The sequence below is a fragment of the Oryx dammah genome, unplaced genomic scaffold (genome assembly GCF_014754425.2).
Source record: "Oryx dammah isolate SB20612 unplaced genomic scaffold, SCBI_Odam_1.1 HiC_scaffold_8, whole genome shotgun sequence".
Lineage (NCBI taxonomy): Eukaryota > Metazoa > Chordata > Mammalia > Artiodactyla > Bovidae > Oryx > Oryx dammah.
The window spans coordinates 51,025,175-51,041,798 of record NW_024070192.1 but is presented as its reverse complement, the minus strand read 5'-3'; the positions used below and the strand labels follow the sequence as shown (position 1 = coordinate 51,041,798).

Genomic DNA, 16,624 nt, shown 5'->3' with positions numbered 1-16,624 from the left:
TTCATTACCTCTAGTGGTAAATCTGTTCTCTTGAATATAATAAACACTTAAAAATAATTATTTTGAAGTAATTTCACACTTACTGAAGTGTTTGTGAAGTACCATACAAAAAGCTCTACTCAAAGCTCCACTCATTCAGATTCCCAAATTGTTATTATTTGCTCCATCACCCTCTCTCTATGCATATATTCCTTATCATGGGTCTTTTTCTGAACCATTTGAGAACAAGCTGCAGACATGATGCCTCATTACACCTAAGCACTAAGTCTGTTTCCCAAAATTAAGGACTCTCTTCTATATGACCACCATTTAATCTTCCAAGTCAGGAAATTAACATTAATATAATACTACCATCAGTTCCCATCTCCTGTTCAAATATTTTTGCTTTCTGTATTTTAAGTGAAGTGACCTGCTTTTTTTCCTCAAAATATAAGTAGGCTTACCAGATAGCTGGAACAAGTTGTATGAGAAATCAAAGAAACAGAAAACAAAGTAATACTCTTTTAAACCTGCCTTTATTCTCCTACAATCAATTTTTTTTTTGTTTTCAGTTGATCCTCAGTCTGCCCAGAAGTGGATCAAATTTTCTTCAGTATCTGATGGCTTCAGCTCAGATAGTACTAGCCATCATGGTGGGAAGATACCCAGAAAATTAGCAAATCATGTGGTGGATAGAGTTTGGCAAGAATGTAATATGAACAGAGCACAGAACAAGTACGTATTTTCATCTTCAAGTTTAAAAATTGCATGTCGGTAGTTACTTGCAGATAAGAGATTTGAAAGTATAAGTGGTCATTCATATGATTTTAATTCAAAAAAATTGATTAAAAAAATTCAGTTTTAATGCTTAATTCAAGTTTACAAAAATTTTTATGAATTCTAAAGATTATATAATTTCAAATTTTAGGAGGAAGTATTCGGCTTCATCAGGTGGTCTATGTGAAGAAGAGACAGCTGATAAAGTAGCATCCTGGGATTTTGTTGAAGCCACACAAAGAACAAATTGCAGCTGTTTGAGGTAAGTACTTTTTTTCCCCCAGTTGAATGATGTTAGTTAGTACATATATGTGTGTGGTAGTTTTTTATGCCATTGCATACTTATGCCCCATTTTGTTTGAGGTAAAAATATATAAACACAGTGTCAGTATTTTTCCCAAAAGAAAACAATTTGAGGAAAATAAAAATTCAGTAATATGAAGCTAATTATAGAAGTACATAAAAATGTATATCATAGATTCTTACACAGTTACTAGAGCTTGAATTCACAGCCTAAAAGAATTTTATACTGAATTATGGAATATATAGTATCTATAAGGTAAGAGGAACACAAGGCTCTTGAGAAAATTGTTCATAAATAGCACTGTGCTTGAGAAATTTCTCCCAAGGGTCCTCATAAAAAAGATGATGCATGATATACTAGATAAAATCTTTCTCAATTTTTATAGTAAATACAATATTGGGTTTTGTGCAGCAGTTTCTTATAGCATCCCTTTGGTCAAGCTATAGGTGAAATGCTGAACTAAAATTCAGAAAATAAGATTCTACAAGGGACCAAAGGTGTAAAAATACAGGCTTTCTAATAGAATATTGATTGAAAGCTCAGTAGAAGAATGAATGTACATGGAATTCTTTAGGGACTTGGATGAGGTTTGGTTATCAAGGGATGCAGATTGTATTGCCAAGAGTTTATTATTTTAGTTTACAGATTAAAGGTAGATCATATGCTTTTGCAGATGAGTAAACAAATAATGGCACTGACAGCCCTAACCAAGGACTTGTGAATGAATAGTTGACCAGTCACCTCTTCTTGTCATGGTTGTGAGCCAGGGGGAAAGAGGCATGCAGGTTAGGGTCAGGGTTTTTCTTATATTAGCTTTGAGTACAGTGACACCCCTTCAAGTGTTCTGATATGTTTTTGCATAGATTAAATGTATATTTATATAGATTTCTTTGGGTTAAAGACTACACTTTTAAATATTTGTCAGCCTCGTTAAAAACTTGCCTCTGACCAGAATGGGGGGAGCTCTCACACTGTGTGTGACAATCACAGAGCACAACAGAAAGAAGAAATACTCCTCTCCTTTCCTAGCAAGGATGAGGCCAATGAAAACCATGGACTCTGTTTACCATAACCCTCCCATCTTCCTTTATTCCTCTATCAAAGTGTTGGCCTTCCTTTGCAATACAGAGAACTCACTCTTTGCTCACCATGTTTGTAGATCCCATATTGCCATTCTCTGCTTATCCTGAATAAATCCATCGATGCTGGGGGTGGGATGGAGGTGGGCCATGTGCTCAGTCATGTCTGACTCTTTTGCGACCCTATGGACTATCTGCCAGGTTCCTCTATGAAATTTTCTAGGCAAGAATACTAGACTGGGTTGCCATTTCCTCCAGGGGATCTCTCTGGCCCAGGGACAGTTGGAACCTGTGTCTCCTGCACTGCAGGTAGATTCTTTACCCCCGAGCCATCAGGGAAGCGCCAGGTTGGGAGTGCAGGTGGGGATGGGGGTGAAAGACAAAAAAAATGCACCTGTGTTGTTGATAGGTTGGATTAAAAATATAGATGGATTAGTTCCTGTTTAACAGTTTAAAATAGTTAAAAGCTGTACTCACCTTGGAGGGAAAAATCAAACTTAGTTTTGAAATGTTCAGTGCATTATTTTGTCTGAGACCAGGAATTGGCAATCGGATCTGTTGGCCAAATCTGGCTCACGTGTTTGGTATGGCCTGTGAGCTGAAATGATTTCAGTTTTAAATATTTGAAAAAAAAAAAAAAAAGAAAATATTGTGTGAAAGTTATGTGAAATTCAAATTTTTGTGTCCATAAATAAGAATTTATTGGGACAGAGCCACATGTGTTCATCCATGTGCTAACTGTGGCAGCTTTTACAGAGTTGATTAGTTACAGGAGAGACTATATAACTCCTAGAGCCTAAAATATTTACTGTCTGGTCTTTCACAGAAAAAGTTAGCTAATCCCTGGTCTAAGACCAATAGCATGCATAAGTGAAATTAGGCTTTTCTTTCCCTGTATTGGCATGTTTTGATAGCAGTTCCTCTGTTTTAGTTTCTAACCTAGGCTTTGCTTTATTCTTTTTGAAAGATTTAGGTTTTAAGGCTATTTGCCTAGAATAGTTTTAGAGGAAGACACTCAAAGTTCACGTTGGTAAACATAAGTGTTAATTCTTGGTCTCTAAGCTAAACTTTTATTTTTAAAGACATACTTTGTCTCAGATTTCCAGAAATTCCTCTGGAATACAGAGATTTCATATGGTGAAATTTCATATAATCTATGTATGGTGACTAACTTTGGTAATTTTACCCCTCTAGTAAATAGTGTTTCTAATCATTTACTTTTTTACTATTACATTTTGTACTTTAGATTCCTGCTCTACCCCTGCCCCTTCCGCCAAATCTGATTCTTTTTCACTTAAGTAAGGCTTGAAGCGGACTTTGAGCCACCATATGTGTGAGTCCTCTCCTGCCATAGAATATCGGAAGTAGGGCATACACTGATAACTGACTGCACCAGTCAACCAGCTTATTATCAAATCTATCCGTATCTTTGCCCTGCCCCATTCTGTATTACATTTCGTAGGCGTCCTTGCTTTCAATGTTTTGTTGGTTTCCCCTCCCATTTTATTATGATATAATTGACAGTGATACTGTATGACTTTAAGATGTACAGCATGATGATTGATTGGGCTCGCTTGTTTTTCAGAGTTGACTTATTGGAGGCACTAAGAGAAGGTTAGTTATAATTTTAAGATGGGAAGAAACCAAGGTATTTCCTCACCCCTTTTTTGAATCAGCTCCAGCAACAGCTGCGTCCCTTTATCAGCTTGTTCTTCCCTGGTCCCAGTTACGGTTAGGTAGTTCCTGCTGTGGTTCTAGCATCAACCCAGGCTTTTATGATCTGATGAGACTACATCATCTTACTGTCCTTTCAGTCACAGAAGTGATTGAAGCTCGCCGCTGTTACTACTTTCTCTGTTACCTCATTTTCCTAAGTGTTTGGTTTTTTTTTTGTAAATGATTCTCTGTAGTAAGTTAACTCTGTGTGAAAGATAGGACTGGACCTTTCTCCTGGAAATTGATTTTTTAAAAAAGTTGCATAGTTATATAAGCAATTCGCATGAGTATATGTGATTTTAAAAAATTTAAATTATACAAATAAAGCTGAAGTACCCCTTGATTGCTCTCTTTTTCCAAATCCTACTCTCTTCTCACTAGAAATAATTACTTGCCAGTTAGATATTATTATTTTGTGTGTGTGTGTGTGTAATTTTGTGTGTATATGTTTTTCCTCCCAACATGGAAACATAATACAGATGTATTTAGCAACTTATTTTTTCACTTAATGTGCCTTCAATCTCTTTATTCTAGTTACTTGTGACTCTGCTTTGTTTTAAAAAACTTATTTATATTCTACTGAATACAGGTATCATAGTGTTTTTAATCATTCTGGGATTGATGGGCAAATAGGTTGTTTCCAGAAGTTTTTAGCTTGTGTTTAACTTTTTAAAAATAAAATAACAATTTTGTGACTATCAATTACTTGCTAGGTCTTTTTCTTTTTTTTGGAAACTCACTTAATGATAGATGATGTCCAAGGTTCAGGATACATTAGTGAAGAGGGCTTCTCCTCTTATGAAGCTTGCATGCTAAGGGGAGTGGGGCAGATAATTTGTTTTCAGAAAGAATTCTTAATCTTTTAAAATTAATGAGTGATGAGTGCTAAGAAAGAAATAAAATTAGGTAGGTGATGTGATAGACAATTGTAGGTGAGGGGACCTTTTAAATACTTTTATTTTGACTTCAGAAGGACTACCAGTTTTACTTCCACTTTTTACATACAAAGGTATTGGTTTTTCTTGTGCTTTCACTGATCTGAGAACTGTCCTTAAAATTATTTTTTTCCTATTATAATGAAACATAAAACATGAAAAACATAAGATTGTTTTAATTGGCATTTTTTTTTGGTTATTAGTGAGATTAAAAATTGCACATTTATGGTTATTAGGCTTTAGTCTCATGGAACGTTCATAAGAAAATTAGACTTTAGCAAGCTACATAAGTAGAAAGTGATGCAATTATTTTAGATATTAACACTGAAATACTAGGAACTTCAGTCAGGAGGAAGCATAATCTAAAGGAGTCATTTTGTTGGATTGTGCTTTCAGGACAGCTGCTTTTTTAGGAAGATTTCCCTTTTGTTGACTTCTAGTGTGAAATTCACTTGTCTCTAAAGATTAGACTTTTTAGGCAAAGGTCTATACTGAAGAAAGGGACTATGATTTGATGTTACCAAAGTTTTAGAGAGCCACTGCTGTTCTTACATAGCTCAGATTAATAGTTCTTAGCCTTACAGAAGGATACTTTTCTTATCCCTTGTATACTTGGAACACCTTAGATTATTAGAGATGGTTTCTCTCCTAGCCACATAATATTTCTGTCATCACTGAAAATTCTTTTGGGCACTATTGATTTAGAGGCTTAGTTAGTGCCTTGCATAACTTGATGAATTCTTAAATTTTTGGTTTCAGAACTCATTTATACTCTTAAAAGTTACAGAGGCTCTGAATGTGCTTTTATTTATATGGGTTATGTCTGTTTATGGGGCTTCCCTGGTGGTTTAGTGGTAAAGAATCCACCTCCCAATACAGGAGATGTGAGTTCAGTCCCTGAATTGGGAAGATCCCCTGGAGAAGGAAGTGGCAACCCATTCCAGGACTCTTGCCTGGGAAATTCCATGAACAGAGGAACCTAGTTGGTTATTTAGTTTATGGGGTCGCAAAAGAATAAACAACATGTCTGTTTATATAATTTTAGAGAAATTTTAAAGCACTGCTTAGATTATTTAAAAAAAAATAAGCCCAGTACAAATTAACATGAATAAAATACTTTTATAGAAATCAACTGTATTTTGGAAAGCAAAAAAAAAAAAGTTGACATTCTTTCATAAATGTCTTTAAAAATTAAAGTATGTTTTACATTATAAGCCACGTGTGACTTTGGATACCATTCTTGGGCAGGACAGCTTTAGAAATAAAGAGTTCAATATAAGACTAATAGCTGGGTATAGGAAAAATGCATATATATATATATAGGTTCACACACACACGTATATATGAATGTCTGACATAGAAAAGACAAGTTTCTATTTCAGTATAATTTTCTAACAATTAGAGCTATTTGATGATGGAATGCATTTCCTCATAAGGTAATGTGGTCCTTGTTGAACATATTCAAAGAGGGGATGGGTAGAGAAGGGATTATTCTTAACATTGGGTAGGAACTACTGTTTATTTTTTTTAATAGCCAATAATTTTATTAAAAATTTTAAATGCTATTAAAAAAAATGCACATGAATATAAAAATTAAAATGACAAGTTCTCCCTCTTATGTATATATGTAGATCTGCCTGTGTGCTTTCATTTCCACAAAAGGAATCATGCTATGTATACTGTTGTTTAACTTGCTTTTTTAGAAAAACAGTTACCCTAGCTATCTTTCCTTGTCAGTACATATAGTTTCCACTCTGTTTATTCAAGTTCATGGTACTCTATAATACTATTGATTTAATGCTTTATTTGGCTAGTCCTCAAAGCTGCAGTCTTGCTGAAGGTTTTTAAAGCAGATCTTAAGTATCTTCATTTCACCCCTACTTCAGCATGCAACTGTTAAAAAAAGTCAGTATTTTCTTACATAATTTCATTATCATATCTGATAAAAGAAACCACGTTTTATTGGTGTCATCTGATACTTTATACAGATTTGTCTCAGAAATATCTTTTTGTGTTTGGTTTGACTTCCAGGATTCAAACAAGGAACGTAGAATTGATTATTAAGTTTTCCAGGTCTCTCTTTTAGTCCTCTTACCCCTTTTATGACATGGACTTGGTTGGAGAAGCTAGATAAGTTGTTCTCTAGAATGTCCCACATTACAAATTTTCTCAGTTTGTCATATAGTTTAACTTGTTCTTTATTCCTTGTATTTCTGAAAATGGAAGGTAGCTCTAGAGCCATACCCTCCAATACTAGCTAGCTATGTTTGTAACCACGAGTGGCTATTTAAAGTAACTGGTTTTAAATAAAATAAAAAATTTAGTCCCTCCATTGCATAAATATCATTTTAAATCTGCAGCAGCCACATAACATTTCTGTCATCACTGAAAATTCTTTTGGGCACTATTGATTTAGAGGCTTAGTTAGATTCAGGTTTAATATTTTTCGTGACAATATTTCATAGGTAGTGTTGTATTGCTTTGTATGGTGTCACATCAAAAGAGACATGTGCCTGGTTTTCCCACTGTTAATAATGTTAAGATTGAGAAGGTGGTGATCAGCCTAATGCCTTCCTTGTAAAGTTCTAATCATGTGTTCTATGAATAAAGACAGTTTTTCTTCTACTAGTTGTAGTTTAGTCGCTAAGTCATGTCTGACTCTGGCGACCCCATGGCTCCTCTGTCTGTGGGATTCTCCAGGCAAGAATACTGGAGTGGGTTGCCATTTTCTTCTCCAGGAGTTTTTTAATAGATGTTTTTATTGGATTAGAGAGTTCTGACAAAATATGGTCCACTGGAGAAGGGAATGGCAAACCACTTCAGTATTCTTGCCTTGAGAACCCCATGAACAGTATGAAAAGTCAAAAAGATAGGACACTGAAAGATGAACTCCCCAGGTCAGTAGGTGCCCAATATACTACTGGAGATCTGTGGAGAAATAACTCTGGAAAGAATGAAGAGATGGAGCCAAAGCAAAAACAACACCCAGTTGTGGATGTGACAGGTCATGAAAGTCAAGTCCAATGCTGTAAAGGGCAATTATTGCATAGGGGCCTGGAATGTTAGGTCCATGAATGAAAGCAAACTGAAAGTGGTCAAATAGGAGATGACAAGAGTGAATGTCAACATTTTAGGAATCAGCAAACTAAAATGGATTGGAAGGAGGGAATTTAACTCAGATGACCATTTTATCTACTACTGGGGGCAAGAATCCCTTAGAAGAAATGGAGTAGCCATCATAGTCAACAAGAGTCCAAAATGTAGTACTTGGATGCAGTCTCAAAAATGACAGAATGATCTCTGTTCATTTCCAAGGCAAACCATTTAATATCATGGTAATCCAAGTCTGTGCCCCAACCAGTAATGCTGAAGAAGCTGAAGTTGAACTGTTCCATGAAGACCTACAAGAGCTTCTAGAACTAATACCCAAAAAAGATGTCCTTTTCATTATAGGGGACTGGAATGGAAAAGTAAGAAGTCAAGATACACCTGGAGTAACAGGCAAATTTGGCCTTGGAATATAGAATGAAGCAGGGCGAAGGCTAATAGAGTTTTGCCAAGAGAACATACTGGTCATAGCAAACACCCTCTTCCAACAACACAGGAAAAGACTATACATGGACATCACCATATGGTCAATACCGAAATTAGATTGATTGTATTCTTTGCAGCCAATGATGGAGAAGCTCTATACAGTCAGCAGAAACAAGACCGGGAGCTGACTGTGGCTCAGATCATGAACTCCTTATTGCCAAATTAGACTTAAAATGAAGAAAGTAGAGAAAATCACTAGACCATTCAGGTATAACCTAAATCACATCCCTTGTGATTATACAGTGGAAGTGAGAAATAGATTCAAGGGATTAGCTCTGATAGGGTGCCTGAAGAACTATGGACAGAGGTTCATGACATTGTATAGAAGGCAGGGATCAAGATCATCCCTAAGAAAAAAGTACAAAAAAGCAAAATGATTGTTTGAGGAGGCCTTACAAATAGCTGTGAAAAGAAGAGAAGTGAAAGGCAAAGGCAAAAAGGAAAGATAAACCCATTTGAATGCAGAAATCCAAAGAATAGCAAGGAGGGATAAGAAAGCCTTCCTCAGTGATTAATGCCACGAAATAGAGGAAAACAATAGAATGGGAAAGACAAGAGATCTCAAGAAAATTAGAGATACCAAGGGAACATTTCATTCAAAAATGGGCACAATAAAGGACAGAAATGGTACGGACCTAGCAGAAGCAGAAGATATTAAGAAGAGATGGCAAGAATACACAGAAGAACTATACAAAAAAGATCTTCACGACCCAGATAATCATGATGGTGTGGTCACTCATCTAGAGCCAGACATCCTGGAATGTGAAGTCAAGTGGGCCTAGGAAGCATCACTATGAACAAAGCTAGTGGAGGTGATGGAATTCCACTTGAGCTATTTCAAATCCTGAAAGATGATGCTGTGAAAGTGCTGCCCTCAATATGTCAGCAAATTTAGAAACCTCAGCAGTGGCCACAGGACTGGAAAAGGTCAGTTTTCATTCCAATCCCAAAGAAAGGCAATGCCAAAGAATGCTCATACGCCTCATAATTGCACTCATCTCACATGCTAGTAAAGTAATAGTCAATTTTCTCCAAGCCAGGCTTCAACAGTACATGAACTGTGAACTTCCAGCTGTTCAAGCTGGTTTTAGGAAAGGCAGAGGAACCAGAGATCAAATTGCCAACATCGGTTGAATCATAGAAAAAGCAACAGAGTTCCAGAAAAACATCTATTTCTGCTTTATTGACTATGCCAAGGCCTTTGACTGTGTGGATCACAACAAACTGTGGAAAATTCTTCAAGAGATGGGAATACCAGACCACCTGACGTGCCTCTTGAGAAATCTGTATGCAGGTCAGGAAGCAAAGTTAGAACTGGACATGGAACAACAAACTGGTTCCAAATAGGAAAAGGAGTACATCAAGTCTGTAAATTGTTACCCTGCTTATTTAACTTCTATGCAGAGTCCAGAAAAACATCTATTTCTGCTTTATTGACTAGCCAAAGCCTTTGACTGTGTGGATCACAAGAAACTGTGGAAAATTCTGAAAGAGATGGGAATACCAGACCACCTGACGTGCCTCTTGAGAAACCTGCCTATATACAGGTCAGGAAGCAACAGTTAGAACGGGACACGGAACAACAGACTGGTTCCAAATAGGAAAAGGAGTACGTCAAGGCTGTATATTGTCACCCTGCTTATTTAACTTATATGCAGAGTACATCATCAGAAACGCTGGACTGGAAGAAACACAAGCTGGAATCAAGATTGCCAGGAGAAATATCAATAACCTCAGATACACAGATGACACCACCCATGGCAGAAAGTGAAGAGGAACTAAAAAGCCTCTTGATGAAAGTGAAAGAGGAGAGTGAAAAAGTTGGCTTAAAGCTCAACATTCAGAAAATGAAGATCCTGGCATCTGTTCCCATCACTTCATGGGAAATAGACGGGGAAACAGTAGAAACAGTGTCAGACTTTATTTTTGGGGGCTCCAAAATCACTGCAGATGGTAACTTCAGCCATGAAATTAAAAGACACTTACTCCTTGGAAGAAAAGTTATGACCAACCTAGATAGTATATTCAAAAGCAGAGACATTACTTTGCCGACTAAGGTCCGTCTAGTCAAGGCTATGGTTTTTCCTGTGGCCATGTATGGATGTGAGAGTTGGACTGTGAAGAAGGCTGAGCGCTGAAGAAGGCTGCAAGGAAATCCTCCTCTCTGAAGGAGATCAACCCTGGGATTTCTTTGGAAGGAAGAAGAACTAGAGAGCCTCTTGAAAGTGTAAGAGTAGAAAAAGTTGGCTTAAAACTCAACGTTCAGAAAACTAAGATCGTGGCATCTGGTCCCATCATTTCCTGGCAAATAGATGGGGAAACTGGAAATAGTGACAGACTTTATTTTGGGGGGCTTCAAAATCACTGCAGATGATGACTGTAGACATGAAATTAAAAGACGCTTGGTCCTTGGAAGAAAAGTTGTGACCAACCTAGACAACATATTAAAAAGCAGAGACATTACTTTGCTAACAAAGGTCCATCTAGTCAAGGCTATGGTTTTTCCAGTGGTCATGTATGGATGTGAGAGTTGGACCATGAAGAAAGCTGAGCACCAAAGAATTGATGCTTTTGAACTGTTTTGTTGGAGAAGACTCATGAGAGTCCCTTGGACTGCACTGAGATCCAGCCAGACCATCCTAAGGGCAGTCAGTCTTGAATTTATTTGGAAAGACTGATGCTGAAGCTGAAACTCCAGTACCTTGGCCACCTGATGTGAAGAACTCATTCATTTGAAAAGACCCTCATGATGGGAAAGATTGAAGGTGGAAGGAAAAGGGGACGACAGAGGATGAGATGGTTGGATGGCATCACTGACTCACTGGACATGAGTTTGAGTAAACTGGGAGTTAGTGATGGACAGGGAGGCCTGGCGTGCTGCAGTCCATGGGGTTGCAAAGTGTTGGACGCAACTGAGAAACTGAATTGAACTGAACTTTATTGGATTAAGTTCTAGTACTTGCTAGCTGAATCTTTTTATATGAATAAGTATTGAATTTTGTCATGTTTTTTCTGTATTTATTGAGATAATCATATAGTTTTATTAATATGATGAACATTACTGTTTTTTTTTTTTTTCTTATGAGTGTTACACCTTACATTCATGGTGCAAATCCAGTTTGATTATGTTTGATGTGTTCTTAATATATGCATTTCTCAATTGCTTATCTTTTGTTACTGATTTACATGTTTTTTTTTAAGTGAAATTTATTGAGGTATAATTTTAATAGAGTAACACTCATCCTTCTCAGATGGGCAGTTTTGAGTTCTGACAAATATATACAACCATGTAATCACCAAGTACATCTGTTTTTTTAAGGAATTTTGTTCTATGAGTTCCTTTTCTGACAGTGTCTTTGATTTTGGTGTCATGGTAATAATGGGTTTCTCTTGTGTCGTTTCAGCATAACTGCAGTTTTAACTTCATGCTTTTTTCCCCTCCTGTACAATAAGAGGTCCCAGGCTCTGCACAGAAGGGTATCTCAGTATGTTCCCTCAGTGGAGAGGGTTAAATGGATGTCCATTTTATATCTTTTTATCTTAACTAGAATCTTATCTCTATATTCAAATACTAAGATACTTAAAATTATGTAAGGAAAATCACCTTTGCCTATCTGACCACATATTAAGTGAGCATGAGAACTGACTTTTATAAAGTTTTGTACATGGTCTTAGTTTTAGGCCACTAAAGGGAATTTTCCTATGTAAATTTAAATAATTTTTAGGATTATGTGTGAAAAACAAATGACATCTGAAATTTCTAATACTGTTAACTTATATTCTTTGATACAATAGTTATGCTATAAATACACCTTTTTTTAAACTTTTCAGACACAAAAATCTCAAACCTAGAAATCCTGGACAACAAGGACAGGCACCATCTTTAAGTCAGCAACAACAAGTACTTCCGAAGCACAAGACCAATGAAAAGCAAGAAAAGAGTGAAAAACCACAAAAACGCCCCTTGACTCCTTTTCACCATCGTGTATCTGTTAGCGATGATGTTGGCATGGACACAGATTCAGCCAGCCAAAGACTTGTGATCTCTGCTCCAGACAGTCAAGTGAGATTTACAAATATCCGAACTAATGATGTAGCAAAGACTCCTCAAATGCATGGCACTGAAATGGCAAATTCACCTCAACCACCCCCACTTAGTCCTCACCCCTGTGATGTGGTTGATGAAGGAGTGACCAAAACACCCTCAACTCCGCAAAGTCAACACTTTTATCAAATGCCAACACCGGATCCCTTGATTCCTTCTAAACCAGTGGAAGATGGGATAGACAGTTTATCCCAGTCTTTCCCAGCTCAATTCCAGGAAGCTGTAGAACCTACAATATATGTTGGTACAGCAGTAAACTTGGAAGAAGATGAAGCTAATATAGCCTGGAAGTATTACAAGGTCCCAAAGAAAAAAGATTTAGAGTTTTTACCACCTCAACTTCCAAGTGATAAATTCAAGGATGATCCAGTTGGACCTTTTGGACAGGAAAGTGTAACATCAGTTACAGAGTATGTATTTTTTTTAATAGTCAATTAAAATTTAAGGGTGGAAATGATGTAAGTTCTTAATAGACGCCAGAATGGTTTCAGGGTTGGATTTACAATAATAAATCCTTTCAGTAGTTGAGTATTAATTTTGGATAATTTCTCTACTGTATTTTTTCCTCAGGGGACCTCTTTATTATGAAATATTTTAGTCACAAAAAAGAGAAAATAATAACATTTATCCATCAACTAAGTTGGTCCATCAGCCAACTTAAGGATTTTACATACAGTTAGCACTTTTGTATTCTATTATTTTTCCTCTATTCTTCCTTCCACTGTCCTAAATTTGATATTTATCACTTCTCTACATGTTTTTATACATGTGGCTCTAGTTAACTAATTTCACTTGCTTTCAAGTATTTTCTTTGTTATGAATATATTAGCCAAAATTTACACAATTTATCTACTCTCTTGAGATGGCATGTTGATTATTTTCAGTTTTTCACAAGATGTAGCAGTGAATTTTTTTGTACACATTTCCTTGTACACTTGTATGTAAGAATTCCTCTAGGGAATATAGCAAAAAGTGGAATTGCTGCACCATGATGTATATTGATATTCAGCATTAAAGGTTGTTGCCAAATTACTTTCTAAACTATACTGGTTTACATCCTCATCAAACAGCAGAGTATGAGAATAGCTATTCTACATTTCCTCAGTACTTGGTATTAAGAGACTTAATTTTCTAGTCTGCTTCATGCAGAATGGCATATTATTATCTTACTCTATGTTTTACAGTTTCCTAGTAAGGTTAAGCAGCACTTAAAGTGTTTATGTGCCTATACTATGTATCATATTTTAGTCTATTTTCTTTTTCACCCCTGATTTATTCCTTTCATATTCTGATTGTTAATCTTATATTAGTTATATATGCTTTGGATATAATTTTTAGTCCATTTTTGGTCTTTCACCTCCCTCCCACCCCAATTTATTCTTTGTATCTTCTGGCTGTTAATCTTGTGTTAGTTATATGTACTACAGATACCTTCCTCTGTTCTGTGGTCTGCTTTCTTTGTCCACAAAGTATGTCATACGTACACATTATGTATGATGTACTTTGGGGCAAAAATGGTCTTATTTTCAGTTCTCCCTTTACTTTCTCTGTTGTTCTGATTATCATCTGTCCCATAAGCTTTTTGCATTTTTATCTATAGTAGGGTTTTTTCCCCTAATTTTTTGTTTGAGTATAGTTGATTTACAGTGTCATGTTAATTTCAGGTATACAGCAAAGTGAATCAGTTGGTGTTTTTTTTAAAGGTGAAAGCCAACCATTATATTCATTTTACTATTATAGTCATTAAAACTACCTATTTATCAATACAAGGCCAAGTAGTGTGCAGAGATTAGTTACATTTTCTTCTCTGTCTGTTGTCAGTGAAATTTTTTAGGATCTTTTGCTTAGAATGTTAAAATTTCACAAGAATATGTGTATGTATATATATACACACACGTGCACATGCACGCGCACATACAAATGTAGTGATATTTTATTCATTCATTTCTTGTGCTGAACTTTTCAGGAGGGCTGGTTTAATTTGAAGTCTTTTTTTTTTTTGTCCCATCACTGAAAGTTACTTTTTTCTTAGATAATGTCTTTGTTTCTTCCTCCATTCTCTGTGGAATTTCTAGAATTCAGACGTTGAACTTTTATATTTTCTCTCCTTTTTTTTTTCCTGAGGGGATTCCTCAACTTCTAGCTCTTTTCTTACAGTTTTAATATTTATTATTCATGTGTTTTTAATTTCTAAACTAAAAAAAAATAGCACCCCCTTGTTAAATGTCCTGTAACTTTTTTTTCCCTTTAGAAGTGCTTTGTTTTGGTCTTTTTCTTTACTGTACTGATTCTCATCATATTATTGTTTAATCTTACACATTTTATTTGTTTGTTTTGGCTGCAGCATATGGGAAACTAGTTCCCTGACCAGGGATCAAACCCATGCCTCCTGCATTGGAAGTGCAGCGTCTTAGCCTCTGGATCACCAGGGAAGCTCCTCATCTTACACAGTTTAGAATCAGGGAATAGAGGAGCTGAGTGGAAATTTGTGGGTAGAGATAGAACCTTGTCAATTGGCAGGACTTATTCAATAAATATTTCAGTATCAATTGTGTATCAGTTCCAAACACTTTGCTTTATGGTAATGGGGTAGGGGATGTTTTGGAGGGGAGGCCTTATATCTAAACTTTCAGGATAAAAAGAATGACAAATCTTGTGCCTTCAGCAGGTTATTTATTCATTTTTCTTAGAAAAGGAACCCTTTCAGGACTGGGCCGGGGGTAGAGGAGGGGGATAAACTAGGAGTTTGAGATTAACATACCCATAGTAATATATATAAAATAGATAAACAACAAAGACCTGCTGTATGGCACAGAGTACCATATTACAATGTCTTGTAATAACCTGTAATAGAAAAGAATCTGAAAAATAATGTATACACACACACACACATACACAAAACAGAATCACTGTACACCTGAAAGTAATAGAATATTGTAAATTAACTATGCTTCAATTTTGAAAATGGTTATTTTTAAAAAGGAATACTCTGTTTCTCCATTTTCAGCTTTTTCATTTCTTTCTAGAGATTTTTAGGCAGTTTGGCTCTCCTGTTGTTAATGTAGTTTGCCTTTAGCCCCCTCTTGCATATTCTAAACTATGAACTTTCTCTACAGTGTTTTGTTGATTTTTTTTCTTTTGCTTGTGTTTCATTGATTTTTGAGCTTCCCTGAGATAAAGTAAAATGCCCGATCCATTTATAGCCTCTCATCCCTACAGAGATGTATTTTCTTTTAAAGTTCCTTGATTATTTTTTTAATAGATGTGTCTGTGTGCTTTGTCTAGCACTTTGAATTGTAAAAGCATACTAGTATGACTTTTTAAAAAATTAAAATTAATTTAAAATTGAGGGACTTTAGGATATCCTTATGACCATGGAAGACAACTAACTTAGTTACTAAATTAGTCAACAGATCTCTTGAAAACAACTGATGTCTTGGAAACAAGTAGTTAGTTCACCTTTACATTAGATTAAAATCCATAGTCTTTTCCTCATCTGTAATCTCCTGCATACGTGGTTTTTCACTGGTTATTTCCTACTCTGCTATTTGCTTCCTGACTTAACCACATCAGCTTTCTTGCTGTTCTGTCAGAAAGTTAAGGTCATTCCTCAAGGCCTTTAGAACTGCATTATGGGGCAGTGGGGGAGAGGGGACGGCTCACTCCTTTTTGTTCAGTCAAACTCGAGATTTACCTTCTCAGGAAGTATTTCCTTGACCACTGTAACTAAACTGTGGCTTCTCTTTAATCCCTAAGTGACTGCCTATCCTGTGAACTGGTTTCCGGTTTTCTGTGTGTGTGTGTGTGTGTGTGTGTATAATTACCTGAAACTGCATATTTGTTAGTGGTCTTTTCCCCCACTAGAGTGTAAACTCTGTGAGGGTAAGAATTTTGTCTTGTGTACTGCTGTGTTCTTCCAGCATAAACACATACACAGGTTGTTTGTCAAGACTGGAAGTGTGCTACTGACATCTGATACACACACACCGCTCCCAGGTGACATTTGGCAATGTCTAGAGATAGATTGTTTGTCATGACCAGAAGTGTCCTACTGACATCTGATAGACACCGTGCACACACAGGTGACATTTGGCAATGTCTACTGACATCTGATACACAGACACCACACACACAC

General features: G+C 36.2%; 1 protein-coding gene across 2 annotated transcripts in view; it reads left to right on the top strand.

The window, feature by feature from the left end:
• MED13 (mediator complex subunit 13) overlaps positions 1–16,624 on the top strand; it is a 99,872-nt gene that overhangs the window by 29,775 nt on the left and 53,473 nt on the right. For both annotated transcript variants that reach the window (XM_040244162.1, XM_040244163.1), the window contains 3 exons: positions 552–714; positions 908–1,018; positions 12,216–12,899. In XM_040244162.1, the coding sequence (XP_040100096.1) occupies positions 552–714; positions 908–1,018; positions 12,216–12,899 (958 nt within the window). The remainder of the gene's footprint in view (positions 1–551; positions 715–907; positions 1,019–12,215; positions 12,900–16,624) is intronic.